Source organism: Neoarius graeffei, chromosome 12 (genome assembly GCF_027579695.1).
Source record: "Neoarius graeffei isolate fNeoGra1 chromosome 12, fNeoGra1.pri, whole genome shotgun sequence".
In the NCBI taxonomy this organism is placed as follows: Eukaryota; Metazoa; Chordata; class Actinopteri; order Siluriformes; family Ariidae; genus Neoarius; species Neoarius graeffei.
Window position 1 is genome coordinate 58,808,135 of NC_083580.1, and position 20,658 is coordinate 58,828,792.

The 20,658-nt window shown below is 40.7% G+C and overlaps 1 protein-coding gene across 3 annotated transcripts in view; it reads right to left on the reverse strand.

Annotated features, from left to right (window-relative positions):
• zbtb16a (zinc finger and BTB domain containing 16a) overlaps window positions 1-20,658 on the reverse strand; it is a 177,095-nt gene that overhangs the window by 98,536 nt on the left and 57,901 nt on the right. For all 3 annotated transcript variants that reach the window (XM_060936133.1, XM_060936135.1, XM_060936136.1), the window contains exon 3: window positions 542-639. In XM_060936133.1, coding sequence (XP_060792116.1) covers window positions 542-639 — 98 coding nt within the window. The remainder of the gene's footprint in view (window positions 1-541; window positions 640-20,658) is intronic.

Here is a 20,658-nt window from a genome sequence, read left to right on the forward strand (position 1 = left end):
TGCAGTAAGGGAAGAGCCCATAGTAGAGAGGAATCCCACAGCGTTTACAGACTATATAAACCAGGTTCCTTTCGGACTTCAGGAGAGGACTTTACTCTCCTATAAAAAACCTTAAGTCCCAGTAAAAAAAAAAAAAAAAACAGCAGTGCAAATAAGCTCCCCCATGATATAGGCACGTTACCTCAATCAATAGCCTGTGTGTGTGCATTGAATTACATGACTGTTAGGCTAGCTGCTATCACACTGCTGCTGGCACACTCCTCAGTAGCCATTTCCAGCATCCTATACTGCATGAATGCATGACGCATGAATGAATCCCACACACATACCAGGAATGCAAATGAGCTTGGATCTAGCAGAGTCTAACTCTCCCCACTGTTTATGTACAGTCCTTCTTTTGTGGCATCCATGCAAAAACAAGCCTCTTGTGGTGATGTGCTATTTCCAGCTCTGTTTTCAGACGGGCTGAGCTATATTTAGCTGTGGATGTACAGACGGGGAGGCAGGCAGGCCCCTACGGACGCGAGCGGGTGAGTGTTACCTGAGTGAGACAGCAAGTGCATCCTCAGGCGTAGGCTGTCTAGGAAGCGCTTGCCGCACAGCTCACAGCCGTAGGTCTTCATTCCGCTGTGCAGCTTCCTGCGGAGAGAGGCAAGGCAAAACATCAGCGACGGCTTCACTGCCAACTCCGTTTATTAAACTTGCATAAAGAGACATGATGTGCACCACCATCATGTACACAATGTACATGATTTGATTAGGGTGCTGTGCGATAAAGACAGAACGATGTAATTTCACCGTGTAAATGAGAGACGAGGAACACGGGCAAGTCGGGGACAAAATGGTTCCATAATGGTGGCAGTAAGTTATTAGCAATCATGGGATAGAAAAACAAAAGCCCCTTCATTTTACACCTTAAAGGATTCTTTAGTCTGTCTTGTGAAAAAAAGTTATCATGGAGAACCAACATAAAAGGTTTTCTAAAATGCTTTAGAAAGCTACAATCATTCATTAACCAACAATCCAAAGATCCTGTGAAACCCTTTATTTTATTTGTAATTCTGAACTCTAATAGTGCATTTAGATAGCTATTATAGGTACTATAACCAAAGCACACTAGTCTATATACTCTTAAAATGAACCCTTTAAAAGCGATTAACCAGGAAATTTTGAAATTACGGGGTTAAGAAATGTCATCATTCTATATTAATACAAGATGTTCTAGACAAAAAAAAAAAATTACGTGGACTTTAGCTTAAAAACACAACATGTTAAAAGTTGTAACATCAGTCTGTTGGGCCATTTCCCCAGGTGCGGCCATACTGGATTAGCCAGATGCATGGATATATTCGGTGCTGCATGACGTAGGATTCCGCATGTCTTCTTCATTCTGTCATGGATCCAAGACGTTTGGCTGAGTGGCTTCATCAAGTAAAGCGAGAAAACTTCACTCCGGGAAAAAGCAGCCAATTGCGCAGTGAGCATTTTACAGAAAATTGTTTTGTGGAGGACTTATCTGGGGGGAGGAACACTGGGAAGAAGCGAGACACAAGGCAGAAACAACAACTGAAGCCAGACGTGATCCTGACTTTGTTTCACCACAAAACACCGACAGCATACCGTGTCATGCATCAAACGGATGCAAGATAAGCAGGTAATTATATATACTGTATATTTTTTAAAAAAAGGCAATAAGCTTGCCACTACCTTATTTTGATTTCTTTTCTAATACTACATTGCCATAATTTTTGTGGAGAAATGCAAACAAATTGACCGAGAAGTCACGCTAGACCATAATATTGCACTATAGTCTAGTATAGCATACACTTGTACACCTTCACTGTGTTCGCAGAAAATGACATCATGCATGATGGCGTTATGGCAGCCTCCCTGACAAAAAAAAAATAGTCCCGTCTATTTATCACTTTTGTGATTATATCGTTAAGAACAAATTCAACATGTAGCTCTTTTTTTTAATAAAGGACAGACATAAAGACAGACTTTTAGCTCAATTTGTTTATTTGCAAGATATTTTCTTTAAGGGGCAGTACAGTGGTGTAGTGCTTAGCACGGTCACCTCACAGCTAGAAGGTTCTGGGTTCAAGCCCAGCGGCCAACGGGGGGGTCTTTCTGTGTGGAGTTTGCATGTTCTCCCCGTGTCCGTGTGGGTTTCCTCCGGGTGCTCTGGTTTCCCCCCCACAGTCCAAAGACATGCAGGTTAGGCTAATTGGTGGCTCTAAATTGACCGTAGGTGTGAATGTGAGTTTGTCTCCATGTGTCAGCCCTGCGATGACCTGACGATTTGTCCAGGGTGTACCCCGCCTCTCACCCATAGTCAGCTGGGATAGGCTCCAACTTGCCTGCAACCCTGCACAGGATAAGCGATTACAGATAATGGATGGATGTAAGGGTTTTTAAGATTCCTAATTACATTCTACTTTTTCTCTTTACTCATACAAAGAAAAGCTAAATCTAGAACCTGTGGCAACCAAACTTACTTTTGAAGGTTCCAGATTTATGCCTGTAGAAAATTACTTGGTTTACAAAACCCCTCATCATGACAGATCTTGGAGTTGGAACTACATTTTCAAGGACTATACTTGCTTTTATTTTTTTTAATGAATTTCTCAAAATCCTGCCTCCTGAGTTATCACTAGCAAAAAGCTCTTCCTCATTCTTACAAGCTCTACACCATTAAAATGGCACTTTCTATATGATGCATCTACAGTATATAACTCAGGCAAGAGCCTGCAATGACAGAACACCGAGAAAGACAAAATGCTGCACTACAGAACATGTCAAATAACACCGAACACTCATTTTATGACAATGTCCCTCTGAGACAATTTTTCCCAAGCAAAAGAAGTAAGTAGTAATTTCCTCAACTCATGGCACATAAGGCTTGAGTGCCATTGTTCATTTATGTAGAGCGTCAGAGTGAATGAAGGAGCTCTTTATCTGTACAGAAACATATAGACGGCCTTTAAGCCCCAACATGGTGGATTTACTAAACTGCCGGGCCAGCTGATTTTCATCCCCCAGGCACTGTTCCGAACAAAGCACCATCCTCTTTAGATGGAAGGTAAAACATTGTAATTATACAAAGGAACATAGTGTGTGTGGGTGGGGGGGTTGTAAGACTAATTTTGAGCTGCGTATAACTATGAAATTGAGAGGTGAAGTATACATGGCTTTTTTTTGAGACAGTCATTTTAATAAAACCTGTCATTTTCTAACAGTCAGGGTAGACAACGTCCTTACTAGGCGAGGTGCTATGGGGGAAGCCATGGCCTAATGGAGAGAGAGGTAGCTTTGGGACCAAAAGGTCACCGGTCTGATTCCCTGGACCAGCAGGAATGGATGAAGTGCCCTTAATCAAGCCACCTACCCCTCAACTGCTCCCTGGGATGTTGTACGTCACTCTGGATAAGAGGCATTAAAGTGCTGATGACACGTTTTTGACATCTTTGGCGATGTTTTATAACATAAAAAGTAATTCCCGATGATCCATATATTAATTCACGAAGGCGCCTATTTTACAAGTTATGATGATAAACGCGGCTATTTGGGCAAATTTGACGGGGCTGCAGCACCCAGGAGACGAAGGAGGAGCTATATGACGTCAGCGAAAGAACCTTCCTCCTAACTTACCAGTTTGTTGTTGATGCGACAGGTGTTCAGTTTATCATTATTAGTATTTTTATTATATACTATTATACATTATTTTATATATAGATAGATAGATATATATAGATAGAGTTATTATGCCTTCGCGTTGTGTTGCCGGCTTTTGCTCCAAAACCCACAAGGATGGGGTAAGTTTATTCAAGTTTCCCAGAGATCCCGAGCTGCATGCCAAGTGGGTGAAGTAAGTCAGGCGCACTCGTGACAAGTGAGAGCCCTCACCACCATACGTCCTGTGCTCTGAACACTTCGATTTGGATTGTTTTGACACCCTTCCCAGCTTAAAAGAATCTCTTGGGTGTTCAGTTCAGCACAAACGTGTGTTACTACCATCAGCAGTGCCTACACAGTGTTGCCAGATTGGGAGGTTTTCCACCCAGTTGGGCGGTTTCAAGTGCATTTTGGTGACAGATACTGCTGAAGTTTTCCAGCCCAAAATATGTTCAAAACCCACCAAAATGCACTTGAAACCGCCCAACTGGGCGGGAAACCTCCCAATCTGGCAACACTGCCAGTATTCCGGAGGGGGTCTACTAGTAGCTATGCCAGATCCAAAGACAGTCCTCCTGTCAGAACATGTGTTGTGAAACGACATAAGAAAGTTACGTAGAGCTATAGATTCTACAAGATAATCATAAATGTAATCATAAAGTCGGCATGATATCAGTCATGTATTTGCTTGTGAAAGCTTGCGGCTTTCATGTAACTGCCGCCTAGCAACGAAAGGCAAAGGGTAAAGAGGGTAGGCTATCATAGATTCTATTCGGAAGAGATCAACACAATTCTAGACTCCCAGAAGAGGAAGAGCTAGCACTAGAGTTTTCACCAGCGTTTTCATGCGCCATTTCCATTGAGTAGAACAGCCAGTGAACCGCAGCGTGTTCTTCCGCTGACGTCACAACATGGCCGCGAGCCACGGACCCAGTTTTCTTGCGCTGTGCAATTAAAAGTTGGATATTCGCGTAACAACAGCTTCTTTTCACGTAATTATAACAGAAATCTAACATGTTTGCCATGTTGTATAGTTTATTTAAGAAATTGCATAGAGTCATGTTCGTGTCATCAGCCCTTTAATGTAATGTAAGACTAATTTTGAGCAGCGTATAACTTTATGAAATTGAGAGGTGAAGTATACATGCGGGTGGCATGGTGGTGTAGTGGTTAGCGCTGTCGCCTCACAGCAAGAAGGTCCGGGTTCGAGCCCCGTGGCAGTGAGGGCCTTTCTGTGCAGGGTTTGCATGTTCTCCCCGTGTCTGCGTGGGTTTCCTCCGGGTGCTCCGGTTTCCCCCACAGTCCAAAGACATGCAGGTTAGGTTAACTGGTGACTCTAAATTGACCGTAGGTGTGAATGAGAGTGTGAATGGTTGTCTGTGTCTATGTGTCAGCCCTGTGATGACCTGGCAACTTGTCCAGGGTGTACCCCGCCTTTCGCCCGTAGTCAGCTGGGATAGGCTCCAGCTTGCCTGCGACCCTGTAGAAGGATAAAGCGGCTACAGATGATGAGATGAGTATACATGCTTTTTCTGTGGCAGAATGATTGTACAACATGTCTTTAAAAAAAAAGAATTTGGTGAAAAAAGTGCTCATTTATTTTGGGTTTTCTGAAATCAACATGGAGTCAAAATTATAAAGACAGGGTCAAAGTTTTACATACGCCCACTTAGATTATTAATTCAGTGGTGCTAAAAGTTCAAAATGTCTCAACTTGCCAAGACCAATGCCTCAACTTTCTAGTGATAATGATCGACTACAGCTGGTAGCTTGTCTTTGTCCAACATAAAGAGTTTGTTTGTCAGCACTTACTGGCTTGACCAACACACCATACACTAGGAAAGTCCAAGATGTTCATTGCAGATGTGAGAAAAAGGATAATAGATTTACACAACTCAGGAACGTCTCTTGGAGTAACTTCTGAATAACTGCAGATTCCAAGATCAGTTCGAGCAAGTTATTGAGAGTTATAACCACTCTGCCAAGTTACTTTGCTGGAAGAAGACCCAAACGGCCTCCCTCTGTTGAGAAGAAATTGATTCAGATGGTCAGAAACAACCCAAGGCCCAGAACTGCCATGAAGAAGAAACTGCTGAAATGCTATCTACAGTCAGGTGGAGTTTTGCATCACCATGGATTGAGAGGCAGTCATTTTAATAAAAGCTGACATTTTATAACGGTCAGGGTGGAAAATCTCCTTACTCGTTGATTTGCTATGGGGAAAGCCATGGCCTAATGGATAGAGAGGCAGCTCAAACAACCCTGGGATACCATTTTATTGATTTTAATACATTTCAAATAACTGCATAAAACATACATGTGCATAAGACTAATACTGACACCAGAAGTGAGAAGGCTCTGCAAACATCTGTTGGCAAGCAAATCAAGCAGAACATCAGGAGCCTGATGACAACATACATTAAGACAAATTGAATCCTATGCTCATGTGCATAATGCGTGTTGGTCAACATTACCAATTTTCACGGAATTAAATAGTCAATAGAAAGTGTCAAAAAATGTGTCAAATTTGATCAAAATACTGTTGCTTTTGCTGTACTGACTCCTAGTACGAACTCCTCTCTATCATGGTTTAAGCTTGATTGTATTCTTAGACCCTGACCTATTGAACAAGAATGAGGATACATTTCTGATGGAGCACTTCTGTCACTCTGGATAAGGGTGGATGCTAAATGCTATAAATGGAAATATGACGCAGGACAATCCAGTCTTTCAGGCCCATATCACTACTGATTCAGATAGACAGTATCTGATTGGTACAGCTAACAGAGGCCATTTTGTATTTTACATCCCCATGTGTTTTGAAAGGACTAAATCAGATTGTATCAAATCAATCAGGTAATAAAATAATTTCCTTCTCGTTTTCTCAACACTATGGCACAGAGTTAATTCGGGGAAACAGTAGATCCAACACCATTAGACACCTGCCGATATATCCAAGTGTTTAAAGGTAATTACGATTGGGGCAATTAGCATATCGGATTGACCCTTTGACCCGTGTGAGGATTAGCCTGAACCAGTGAACGTCCATGTGTGACTTTCTCAGCGAAGACAACAAAGAACGTCGTATCTGAATCTTTAACCCAGCTAATCATCAGGCCCATTGCAGCCTCACAAAGATAAGTCAAGCAAAAGTCAACATGGAGGGATTACCCAACTCGGGGTGGTTAAAAGCCAAGTGACTGCCCATAAAGGATATGGTATTGAGCTTTAGCAGGTTAAACTGGTTTATTGGGTTTATTGTTTTATGGATGCCCTTGCTTAAGTGGGCTGCAGCAGAGCAACAGGCTGCACAAAGTAAGAACGCTGGTGATGCGTTACAAGTGGTGAGCTGAATTAGTTTTTATTAGCATACTTACAGCACGTGGTAATTGTTTCCAGAGTAGTAATTAGCTCATTGTTTGCACCTCGCTGCCAAAAGCATACGTGTTTAACAAGAACCAAAAGACAGGCATCTTCTCCTGTTTCTATTTATGCTGAGAGACTTTTGAACACATAGTTACAACGTGGGTTATTGGTGCAACATGGATTATTATTATTATTATTGGCTTAGTTTAAAACAAAGATGAGGTATTTTATGATGGATGTTTTATATAAAAAGTGCACAAGGTATACGATTAGGCGTAAGAACCATAGACTCCAACACAGTTGCAGAATGATTATTCTTGTTGGTCATACTTGGGGGGGGGGGGGGGGGGGGGGGGGGGGGGAATGTTATCAGCAAAAAAGGAGCTGCAATTATTTTTTTGTCATTCCAGTGTGTTGGCATTATGAGCTTAGCGCCTAAATTTCTAAAGGATGCGGCAAAAAAGTGAATGGAAAACCTTTTTGGGCACTGAGCAGAGAAAGGAGGAAAAATGCGGAAAATAAACAAAAGAACTAAAAGGGAAAAAAAAAAAAAAAAATCTGTAAAGCGTCCAAAAATCCTGATGGCTGTCTTCTGGATGGGGATTGTGGAGACCCTACAAACAAAGGAAAGAATGAAGCAGCGGAGCCCTTTGGCAAGCTGTAAGTAATTAAAAAGGCCTGTAAACGCCTCCCAGGATAAAGGGCACTTCAAAAGGCAGGCGGGCGAGTGAACGAGTGCTACACAAAAAGGGGGGGGTGCATGGGTCCAAGCACCTTTGGGTGCAAGGATGCACAGCCTGAGCATACTGTACAATCCACAAAGACCTTCCATGGCCCTCAATCTGCTCATTGTCTTGACTTTAATCCAGAAAGTTCATCCTGTCTGTGCTTTATCTGAGAAATGATGAAGACCAGATCAACCAAAGAAGGAGCTGACTCACATTAGAAGCTTGTGGTGAAATCCTAAAGATCTTTATTCAGATTGGTTTGAAATAATACACCTGGTTAATGAGATTTATCATGCATGCTTTAACCTTAATTTGGGATGATCTCATAGACCTGAAGCTGTCGGTGAAAAGAAAAAAAAAAAAAAAAGGGAGAAGGCTACAACAAAGACCTATGAACTCTGCCCATTACTACTACCGTAGGTTGTATTTTCTGGACAACCAGAAGTGACCCCTGTTTATGAGACGAGACACACACACACACTTTCCTATGTGTGAACTGCAGCAGCTCCATTTCCCCTCAGGTCTCTCCAACCAGCTGTGCTTTTAATTTGCTACAGAAACTGTAGATAGCTTGTGTGCGCGCGCTAGTGTGTTTTCGCTAGATAAAGAGATGGCGAGCAGAACGACGAGTGCCTGAAAACAGACTGACTGTAGTCATTAAGGAAGCCGACATAAAACTCTCTCAAGCCATTTACTCAGTTAATAAGCGACTTTGTCCGACAGCGAGTTTTGACAACGGCAATAAATTTCAAATTTATGTCAACAAAACATATGCTGAACACCTCATTTCAGAGGCGGCGTGGCGTGCTGGCTCGTAAATCAGGGCCATGTTTGAAACCCGAGTAGATTACGGAGGCTGTGTTATTGAGTTGTTGCAGCTCGGCTCATATAAATCTGAACTTTCTCGCTCTGGAGTAGCTCCTGCGCCGTCCATCATACCCGGGAGCTCCCCTGTCATGAGGGCCTGCTCGCTGCCTCCCAGCAGGACGGCGCTGTTTAAGCTGCTCGGCTCTTCTGCTGCTGCTGCAGCCACGCACAAACACCAACCGGCCAGAAACACACCATTAAGCAGCATCAGATGGGACCGAATGACTTCAGCTCCCCTCGATAAAACTGCGCCTCGGAAAAGGACCAAAACATGGTCACAAAAATTAATTGAGGGAGACAAAGCTGTATTTCTAAAGCAACTATAAACCATGCTTCATTCTCCAGTGTCTATCATGCTCTGCCGTATCCTTTGTCCTGAACTGATCCCGACACCTAAAATTCTAGTCTTAGGTCTTAAGCATCATATAATGATACGGAGCTTAATTTTTAAATTTTTTTTTTTTTTTTTTTTTACACTGAGGTATGAGATGACATGCAATAGTGAACAATTAAAATGTTCAATAAATGTTATTTTACAGTTACGTCAAATTAATTTTCAATTTGTAACAAAAAGTACAAACCGTCCATCAATAATCAACTATTGATTAGTGATTAATCAAGTGGCTTCAGTATTTCAGCTAAGTGTGATTAACTGTTAGTTCAAAGTCCTGACATACACTCACCGGTCACTTTAATAGGAACGTGTTCTTGATTCTAAGATTCCTGTTCTTGGCTGCAGGACTGGAACCCAATGTGATCTTCTGCTGTTGCATGCTGAGATGCTTTTCTGATCACCACGGTTGCAAAGAGTTGCCATGAGTTACTATATCCTTCCTGGCAGCTCGAACCAAATCTGGCCATTTTCCTCTGACCTCTCATATCAGCAAGACGCTTCCACCCACAGAACTGTCGCTCACTCAGTGTTTTTTGTTTTTCACACCATCCTGTGTAAACTCTAGAGACTGATGTGTGTGTGTGTGTGTGTGTGTGTGTGTGTGTGTGTGTGTGTGTGTGTGTGTGTGTGTGTAAACCCCAGATGATCAGCAGTTTCTGAAATGCTCAAACCAGTCCATCTGGCTCAAACCAACACCCATGCCACAGTGAAAGTGAACATGAACTGAAATGCTTGATTTGGATCTGCATGATTTTATGCATTGTGCTGCTGTCAAGGGATTGGCTGATTAGAGAACTGCATCAAACAGCAGGTGGATGGGTGTACCCAAGAAAGTGGCCAGTCAGTTGTACACACGTACTGTATAGAAATATAAATTTTCTGGAATCTATGAAATGTTTTGTTGTAGATATTGCAGTTTTGTCACATTAGTATTAGTAATATTTAGTGGAGTTGTCTCAATATCCTTTAAATCATAGGGACTCCTATTTTCATTACCTTGCCTGCTATGGAGTACGCAGGGTGAGGTATGGTTTTTGGTTGGGTTTCTTTTTTTTTTTTTTGTAAAAGATATTACAGGAAAACAACTGGATCAATCTTCATGAAATTTTCAGGATAGATGGGCATTGGTCTCAAATAGAACCTCCAACATTTTGAGGGTTATTTGTTCAAGGTCACCAAAAAGGTCAAAGGTTGTGGCTACTGCCTCATACAGGGTGTCTACAGGTTTGTCCAAGTTAAATTTAAGACTTAAGACTTTTTCATACCATGTTCCAAAAAAAATTAAGACCAAATCTAAAGTCACGCAAAAACTTACTCTTTTGAAAAAAAAAAAATATACGTATAATTTAATGTAACTTATTGTTCTTGTAAACATTCACCAGAAAACACTATTCTAGTAGAAGTACTTCACTTCTTTTCCTTGACAGGCATTCACACACTCAGAACACAATATAAGGATCGGATAAACTTATAACTATGTGACAATCAGAATGCAGTCACAACGTTTGAATCCAATATAACAATGTGAAAATGTGAATGAAGTCACACACACAGAATCCAATGCAACAGGTTTTTAAAATTATGTTCTCTGCTTGGGGAGCCACACTGTAAGCAGAATTGTTCAATTCCATCTTTGGTCAAACAACAATGCAGAAAACAACAGTTAAACAATGTGAATGCACGTACACCTGAAACTTCGGCTCACTCACTTGAAAGGTATGCTCACTTGCACTTCTTAAAACACTTGGAACGATACCCACACAAAATACTATTCTCTCACATGCACACAATAGAATATATTCTCTCTCTTTCTCTCACACACACACACACACACACACACACAAAATTCTCTTACATCTCGCAGATCTATCCTCTTCTCCACGACCGTTAGTGGTGGCAGCGCTGAAGTTGGATATTTGAGGCTGATGCTCGCGACCTTTAGCAAAAGCAACGTGCTTGGCGCTCTTCATAGGAGAGTCCACCGCTCTTATCCCCATTGTGCCCAACTTAAAAGTCTAACAGCATGCTACACAGTATGCCTCGTTGGCATCTTTGGGTACAGCTTTCAGCCACTTATCATTAAATTTACATTTACCCATTGTGGCTCGGACTACCCTCCATCAACAGATCAGGCACTGAGTGGTTGTCAAGCACACGTGTGTCTAGCAACCGGTGGATTCGGAGCCTGCGCGGTATAATTATGAGCATCAAAAACGATTAAACTTTTTCCCCATCTAAAGTGTACCACATTTTAACGATATGACTGAGTAAAACCTCCATAAATTTAAGATTGAAAATTTAAGACCACGGGGTTTAAGACAATTTAAGACTTTTTAATGGCCTTATTTTAGGAAAAGTAAATTTAAGACTTTTTAAGGACCCGCGGCCACCCTGCATAGAGACGCTAGCCACCATGTCACCGTGCTGTAAGAACGCAAGAGTGTAACAATCACGCACTGCGCAAACACATTCCGATTAAAATGACTGGTGAGTATATACAATTCGGTTCACCATTTGAAATAAATGGACTAGACTAAAGAAATCACTTTCAGACATGTTTATGCTTATTACAGAGGGAAAGTGCATTCCACTGAGCTCTAGCGCCGGGCCATTTCTGGGAAATAAGAGTTTCAGTCATGGCGGCAGCGTGTGTATGTCAACCTCGGTTCGGAGGTTTTGGTTTCGAAAACTGTAAGAGGTAAGAGTAGAATAATCTAAAAAGTACAGACACTTGGTATATATATATATATATATATATATATATATATATATATATATATATATGCGCGCTATATTTACTGTATGGACATGGTATCAGAAAATTTTATTTATAAGCAGCAGCCACATGTACCCATAGGGTACCTATTTTTTTCGTGATATCTTCCTTCATATTCATCATAAGTGCTACCGGCCGAGGTTTGTTTTGCCTGGCAACACTTGTTTATTCAAGTTTTCTAGAGTAATTAGTTGTATAAATCATGATTAATCAGAAGTGTAAAGGAAAGCCAATTGAAAAAAGTATATTACTTTGGTCATGCCTTTCCTCTGCCATTATTTTTGCAGTCTAAAACAGACAGAAATTTGCAAGGTTACACATTACGCTACTTCATTTGTTAAGCGCAACTGTTTAGCAGAATTTGCATGTGAGCTGATTTTAACGGCAACTAATAATGGGAGTTGCCTTTTATCCAAGCCCAGTTAGGCATATAAGTGGACAGACAGACATCACATAGAATCGATAATGGGGGAGAAGGTGGAGGGGGTGGGGCAAAAAAAAAAAAACCCTGCCGCTCCATGTGTGCAGTCGGATTATGGCATTTGTTAAAACAGGTCCAACAATGCAGAGTGTGGCGGGGGGTGAGAGAGGGAGCAATCTGTCAGTTCATCGTGTTGCTGGCTCTTAATAGAGATCTCAGTCAGGTGTTGACAGCACGCTGCCAAAACATTACCATAATGATGATTAATGCTAATTGACTTTTCTACAGACACCCTCTTGAAGATGACCGCTTCACTGACCTCTCCAATAAACATAGTATGCGTTTAAATGTATTTGAGTATATTTACTTTCAAAAGAGGAAAAAAAAAAGTACATTAATACAGTAATAACTTATGAAAACAGACTGCAGGCGAAGCATTCGCACCACCTTCACCACCACCAAATGTGAGAGTGCAGAGCAGAGCCGAGCTGGGAAACATGACCATACAATATTTATATCACAATGACTTCTCTGAAATATTATAATCTCAGTTTATGCTGTTGAATTCTTTATTCTTATTGGTTCATAGATGTTGATTCATTTTCCACAACAGCAGTTCGGGCAGTACATCACAGGTTCACAGTCGCGATCCAAAGATAACAGACAAGGACATGAATGTCATGGCAATGTTGAGCTTTCAGTGACTTCTTTAACCAGTTCTTTTTTCTGTGGCAGGATGATTGTACAACATACGTTTTTTTTTTTAAATGAGAATCTGGTGCACAAGTTTTCACTTATTTTGGGTTTTCTGAAATCAACACCAGGTCAAAATTTTACATGTGCCCCCTTATTATTAATGCAGTGGTGCCAAAAGTTCAAAACGTCTCAACTTGCCAAGACCAATGCCTTTTAACTTTCTAGTGATAATGATCGACTACAACTGGTAGCTTGTCTGTGCCAACATAAAAAGGGTTTGTTTGTCAGCACTCACTGGAATGATCAACACACCATACAATGGGAAAGTCCAAGATGCTCATTGTAGATCTGAGAAAGAGGATCATAGATTTACACAACTCCGGAACGTCTCTTGGAGCAATTTCTGAACAACTGCAGATTCCAAGATCAGTTCAAACAAGTTATTGGGAGTTATAACCACTCTGCCAAGTTACTTTGCTGGAAGAAGACCTAAAAACGGTCTGCCTCTGTTGAGAGGAAATTGGTTCAAATGGTCAAACAACCCAAGGCCCAGAACTGCCATGAAGAAGAAACTGCTGAAACACTATCTCCAGTCAGGTGGAATTTTGTATCAAGGGACTGAGAGGCTGCCATCAAAGGGAAAAAAAAGCCCCTGCTCCAAAAGCTACACCTTCAAGCTTGATTTCAAATTTGTAGTTGACCACACGGATAAAGAAAAAAAAAATTCTTGAGGAAAGTTTTATGGGTGGATGAAACAAAGATTAAGCTGTTCAGCCACAATGCCAGGGGTACAGAGGAACACTGCCAATTGTTAAGCATGGTGGTGGCAGCATCATACTCCGGGACTGTTTTGCTACCAGAGGAACTGGTGCATTGAAGGAATAATGAAGGAAGACTACCTCAGAATTCTTCACCATAATCTCAAACCATCAAAAAATTGGACACAACTGGGTGTTCCAACAAGACAGTGACCCCAAATACACATCAACGCTGGTTGTCGGCTGGATAAAGCAGGCTAACATTAAGCTTAAAACAAGTCCTGCCCTCGAACCTATTGAGCACAAGTGGACTGTGCTGAAAAGTCGGGTCCGTGCCAGAAAACACACAAATTTAATTGAACTCTACCAATTCTGCCAAGAACAGTGGTCAAATATCCAACCAAAATTCTGCCAGAAGCTTGTTGATGGCCACAAAAAAAAAAAAAGCATCTGGTCAAGGTGAAACTTAATAAGGGCCATTTAACTAAATATTGGGTGTGCTGTATGCTTTTGATCCTGTATGTATAATTTTGACCCTGCATTGAGATCAGAAAATCCAAAACTAAAACTTGTGCGCCAAATTCTTGTTTTTTTTTTTTTCATATTGTACAATCATTCTGGAACAGAAAATGAACAGTTCAAAGACTTGCCATGACATTCATGCCCCTGTATATTATTGCACTTGTTTTAATATGTGTAACATTTTTTTGGACCCTTTATATAAGTGAATTTAAAAAAAATAAATAAATAAAACTAAAAAAAAAAAAAAAATTATTGGTGGTGTAGTGGTTAGCACTGTCGCCTCACAGCAAGAAGGTTCTGGGTTCGAGCCCAGTGGCCAATGGGGCTTTTGCATGTTCTCTGGGTGCTCCGGCTTCCCCCAGGCTGATTGGTATCGCTAAAATTGACCGTAGGTGTGAATGCGAGTGTGAATGGTTGTTCGTCTCTATGTGTCAGTCCTGCAATGATTTGGTGACTTGTCCAGGGTGTACCCCGCCTCTTGCCCATAGTCAGCTGGGACAGGCTCCAGCTTGCCTGAGACCCTGTACAGGATAAGCGGTTATGGATAATGGATGGATGGGTGGATCATATGGTGAAGTTGTCTATGAGGAGACATTTATTTCGCATTTATGGAAGGAGTCTCCAGTGTCAGTGCTTTAACAGTCAGAAGTAAATGTTTGTGGATTCTTGGCAACATCACGAGCTGCATTTTTTTTCCCCCCCAAGTGAGAAAAAAGGAGACGCAGATAGTAGCTGCTGTAATGCAAGTGATGAGGAAGTAACTTGTTTTGCAGACATTTCACAACATTAAATGTAACTATAAATGTATAAAAATATGATGAGTCATTCTTTAGACTTTCAACTTCAGATTACAACTGCAGTAACAGAAACTCGTCTTTGCATCTGCCTATATTTTCTCATAATAGCATGCCCCATCATGTTTTATTCCTCGTATAGCATAAAAAAATAAGAAACTCCAATTAGAAACCGCCGATTTGATGATAAAGTTTTATATACGGAATGCGTAAAAGATAATTACAGAAAGGTAAACTCCATTTTCAACCACTTCCGACATTAAAGTAACACTCCCCCCCCCAGGTTTTTAATAAAGCAGAAATTCTGTTTTGCTTGCAGTCTGTTAGTAAACCTAAATATTGCGATACATATTGTGTATTGTCCAAGTAACATATGAGATTTGGGTCATATCACTCCTCATCCCTGTTGTGCAGAGATGTGAAAACTGGTACGAAGGAGGAATGTTCATGTAATGAAGAGTCTGTGCCTTCGTCGCAGAGTGGCTACTGTAAAGCCACAGTCACCCCTGATCTTTAAAGGACACTTAGGAACAAATCAAAACCATACCCAGATTAAAACTTGGGGGGAAAAAAAAGGTATTATTATTACAGGTAAAATGCACAATTCTTAGTTTTCAGTTCCCGAGTTGATATAAAATCATACAAGGTAATAATGTTTGAAATAAGCGTCAAACTTTGCTTGCAATGTTTACGCCTCACTCCATCAGATAGCGAACAGTAACTTTGTGGCAGCTTGGTTTTATTTTTCACAGTCGTGCTAGACAGGATCAGTGAGTCCCCAGTCCTTTCCACTACATTAGGAGTGAATGAGGCAGGCAATAGTGAATCAGATGGTGGGAAGGAGGGGGGGGGAATCAAAACAACAGCATCAGCAGTAAGACTGAATTTACCCTGCAATTACAATGTTTATGAATCCTGCCATCAACACATTTACAACAGGATGGCAGAAGCATGACATTGATAAAATATATCATTCATGATTATGTTGCATCATATTGTGGCTACGGTGCGCCTTGCACTGAATTAGAACACATGATACGAGCCATTGGTATAATACACATTATGGCTTTATGATCAGTTTTGATTCATGTGGACACTGATCCATTCAAACAGAAAAGCTGAACTGGAGAATCTGGGAAAGGTCAGGATAACAAGTACGTAATAAAATCATTTAATGATTTGTTCGAAGGCTTTATACAGTAGCAGTCAAAAGTTTGGACACCTACTCATTCAAAGGTTTAAGGCGTCAAAACTGAAATAACAATGTAATATGTATGGAAATGTGTGGCAAATAAAAGTGTTAAATAAAACCTGTTTCATATTTCAGATTCTTCAAAGTAGCCAGCGTTTACCTTGATGACGCTTTGCACACTACTGGCATTATCTTAACCAGCTTCATGAGGTAGTCACCTGGAATGCTTTTCAAATAGCAGGCGTGCCTCATAAAGAGTTAATTAGTGCAATTTCTTGCCTTCTTAATGCATTTGAGATCAAACAGTAAATAGTAAATAATAAAAATACAGTAAATAGCACTATTCCATCCACAACTGTAGTAATCCATATTACGTCAAGAACCGCTCGACTAAGTAAAGAGAAACGGCATCCATCATTACTTTAAGACATGAAGTGTTTTTTAGTTAATAAAAATAAAGAAAAACCATTGAATTAGAAGGGATATCTAAATTTTTGACTGGTCCTGTATCTAACATGCATCAGTACTGTAAACAGAAATATAGATTAAATAAAGGACAGCATGGCATACAATGTCTATTGCTATACTAAAGTTGAATTTTTTTTTAATCTTAGTCAGTACTGCAAATGAAATTCGCAGTGATGTGTATTTTTGAGTCAAGGAAAAATATCTGATATTATGTATCTGGTAGAAGTTGGACTTTGGTGAGTTGTTATAAAGTTTTACAGCATATAATGAAGTAGATAAAACCCTTTACTGCCCCTTTCTTGCACAACTGACCCCATTATCCAGAATGAGCGCGCACGTGCTGTGAAATATTTACCAAAGAAAAGTTCTCATCTCATCTCATCATCTCTAGCCGCTTTATCCTTCTACAGGGTCGCAGGCAAGCTGGAGCCTATCCCAGCTGACTACGGGCGAAAGGCGGGGTACACCCTGGACAAGTCGCCAGGTCATCACAGGGCTGACACATAGACACAGACAACCATTCACACTCACATTCACACCTACGGTCAATTTAGAGTCACCAGTTAACCTAACCTGCATGTCTTTGGACTGTGGGGGAAACCGGAGCACCCGGAGGAAACCCACGCGGAGAACATGCAAACTCCACACAGAAAGGCCCTCGCCGGCCCCGGGGCTCGAACCCAGGACCTTCTTGCTGTGAGGCGACAGCGCTCCAAAGAAAAGTTAATTAAAAAAAAAAAAAAAATTATATATTATATATATATATATATATATATATATATATATATATATATAAAAACAGTTATTCCACGAAATCGGGTCGTGCATGAGCCGATTGCTATAAGCCATGTACAACAAGATTGAGTGGAATAGTTGTTTTATTCTATCCACATTCACTGGATTTTGAGAAACAGGGCATTTTTATTTTTTGCAACTTCGATAAATTAAAAAAAACAAAACAAAACCAACCTTTGCACAAAACATCTGACAAAGTCATTTCCACTTAAAATGTAAATAAACCAGCAAAATGACAGTAGCAATTTGTGAACAATGTGATAATTCTTGGGGGGGGGGATACGTTTGTACCATGAAATAATTTCATTCCATATTTTCTTTGTTGCGCTTTTTTTTTTTGTATTTCTTGGGGTTTTGTTTTCAAGCAGTTTTTATTTCATCCTTTTTTTCAAAAAAAAAAAAAAAAAAAAAAAGAGAAGAGCGTGTTCAGCAACACGCTCCGCCATTTTGTTTTTCTCTACTCGTACCGTGTCCGAAATTGCTCCCTACTCACTATATAGGGCACTTTATAGCGAGGATGCCATTTTGTAGTGCTGTCCGAAACCTTAGTGAGGATTATTTACACCCTATATAGTGCACTCAAAGTATCCCACAATGCATCACGAAAATTAGTGTACAACGATGGTCACTAACCAAAACACTATATCCCATCATGCATTGCAGTCGCGCTGAAAGAAATCAAATTAAAAATCTCAAATTTGATTTAATAAAAGGCAGCGGCAAAGAAGAAAGTATTCAGCCTTGATTTAAAAAAAACTGAAAGATGCAGGTACTTTGTATTGATTAATGCAGGAAATGCGCTCAGTATAATATGTATTTATCACAAAAATACACGCATGTATTTATTATTTTGAAAACCCACCAGCCGACTGATCTAGCACGTTTTAATTGTGCGACAGTAATGACGTAAATACCAGCGTGACGGACACGTGTCCGAAAGCGTTTTTTCATTTTACCAATGAGCTCACAATATAGTAATTCCCTATATAGGGAGTAGTGAACGAGTGAGCGATTTGGGACACAGGGATAGTATATGAGCTGATAGCCTAGTAGTAGAGTAGCCAACCAGAGTGCGTGATTGCTCTTATCCAGTGAATGTGGATAGTGTGTTTTTTATTCATATATAAAAACTTCAGGGTGTGCTGGTATAATAGCAATTTGCCAACAACTTTTTTTAATTATAAAATGACTTTTTTTTTAATCCACTGATGGTCATTTAAATGTTGTAGATGTGCACAAAAACAAACAAGTTAATCGTTATCACTTATTATTGCAGCTATGAACAACTGTTCCCTAACCAGCTTCTTTTCTTCACTTTCTTTAAGAAGCCAAAAATAAAACAGCACCTTGTCATGTTAATGAGAAACCGCAAAGTGCAAAAGTATTCCATCCTGAAGACTTCAATTTACAGTTTACCTCTGACTGTTACAAAGTGCTCACATTGGAGACTAAAAGCTGTTCTATAATAAAAATCATCTTACAGAAAGCGTCGTCGTAATTGATGATTAGACGTTTTTCTTTGGAGAAATAACGGCACGTATTTTTATTATTGGTCTTAGGACATCTGCCATACGAATCCCTGAGAACGAGGCATTACTACACAAGCAATATTGACGTATTGAGTGCGTACATATAAACCTGTGATTTGTCTCGCAGCTGGCACTACTGTCAGAGCTGCCATTATAGAAAATTAATCAAAACCTTCTGGCCAAACAGATTTGCAAATTCAACAGAGCTGTGATTAGAATGAATAATAACAACGATACTATTACGAAAAGCCAGATCTATGCAAATTCAACTTTGGGAATCTCTTGCAATAATATTCAAACAAATTGTGCTTGTCATCTGATCTGAATACATTAAATGCTCGAGACACACAACATAATACAGGAGCACTTTACATCGGACTACGTATAGCCCCATACCGCGATTACAATCTGCATACATTAATGCCGTGCTAAATCTTTGATGCAACGCGTTGATTACAATTAGTTCTGCTTTTTAGATCATGTGATGACACCAGACATAAAGGAAGCCTTTGACTGGCAAATTAAATATTTTGACTGATGCTTTTCAGCGTCTACCATCCCTGTCTTTCTGTCCATCCTTTGTCTCAAGAGCCTTCTCCTTTCCCCTCTTTTCTCTGCCCTCCCCCAATAAAAAAAAAAAAAAAAAACCTATCAAACAGCTAGGCAAGGCTCGGCGGTGCTGGTTGTTTATTAGCGTGTCGCCTTGCACATATCAATGACTCAGGCCGCTGTCCCCGCGGCACGACGTTCATATGAATTCCAGCCACACTCGCAGAGGCTGCAGACACGTGCTGAGCATAACAGAGTAGCGGTGAGAATGGAAGTTGGGGGGGGGGGGGGGGGGGGGGGGGGGGAGGAATAAAAAAAAAAAAAAAAGAGGAGACGCTGTCTTTGTTATGACACAGCCAGAGCTCTTATTCAGAACACACACACACACCTTGCTCATATGCTGGTTGACATAAGGATAGACAACGTTTTTATAGGCTGCACATTACAATGCGTGAGTAAAAGAAGAAATGGCACAATATCAAAGCCTTGAGGAGGATGTTATTCAAGGCACCAAGCTGAGAAACAGGGGCGCAGACACATGTAATTATCAATGGACGGTGAATAAGGAGGAGGTTTTACAGTGCGTGGAGAAGGTTATCAATAAGACATGGCCTGTTTTCCAGATCAGTCTCTCTCTCGCTCTCATTCCATGCCATTTGCTAAGAGTTTAAATAAGCAGCGTGCTGCCCTCCAGGCTCCCCTGTGCATCTCCTATAAGAAAGAGGCCTCTGCAAAACAAGACAGTGAAGGTGTATTGGGGGAAATCACAGTGTTGAACAAAGCTCAGCTATGTTGTCCAGGGGAGCGACAACACTCCTTTCATTATGGCTGCGAAGACTCTTTTCAGTGGAATCAACAGGCAGAAAACACAAGAGCTCTGTCAGGACCTGGGCTTAACGTAGCTCTCCTAATTGCGCTACCTGGGAAAAAAACAAAAATAAAAAAAAATAAAAAACACACAGACAGACAGACAGACAGACAGACAGACAGAGAGAGAGAGAGATGCACGTTCCCCCTGTTAACCCACAATTTATACCTCAAGTCACCTCAGCTTGAGGATAGGATTCTCTGCTAATGCCTCTTTCGCCTACAGCCATTACGAGGCAGCTTCTGCCATTAACCTTCGGA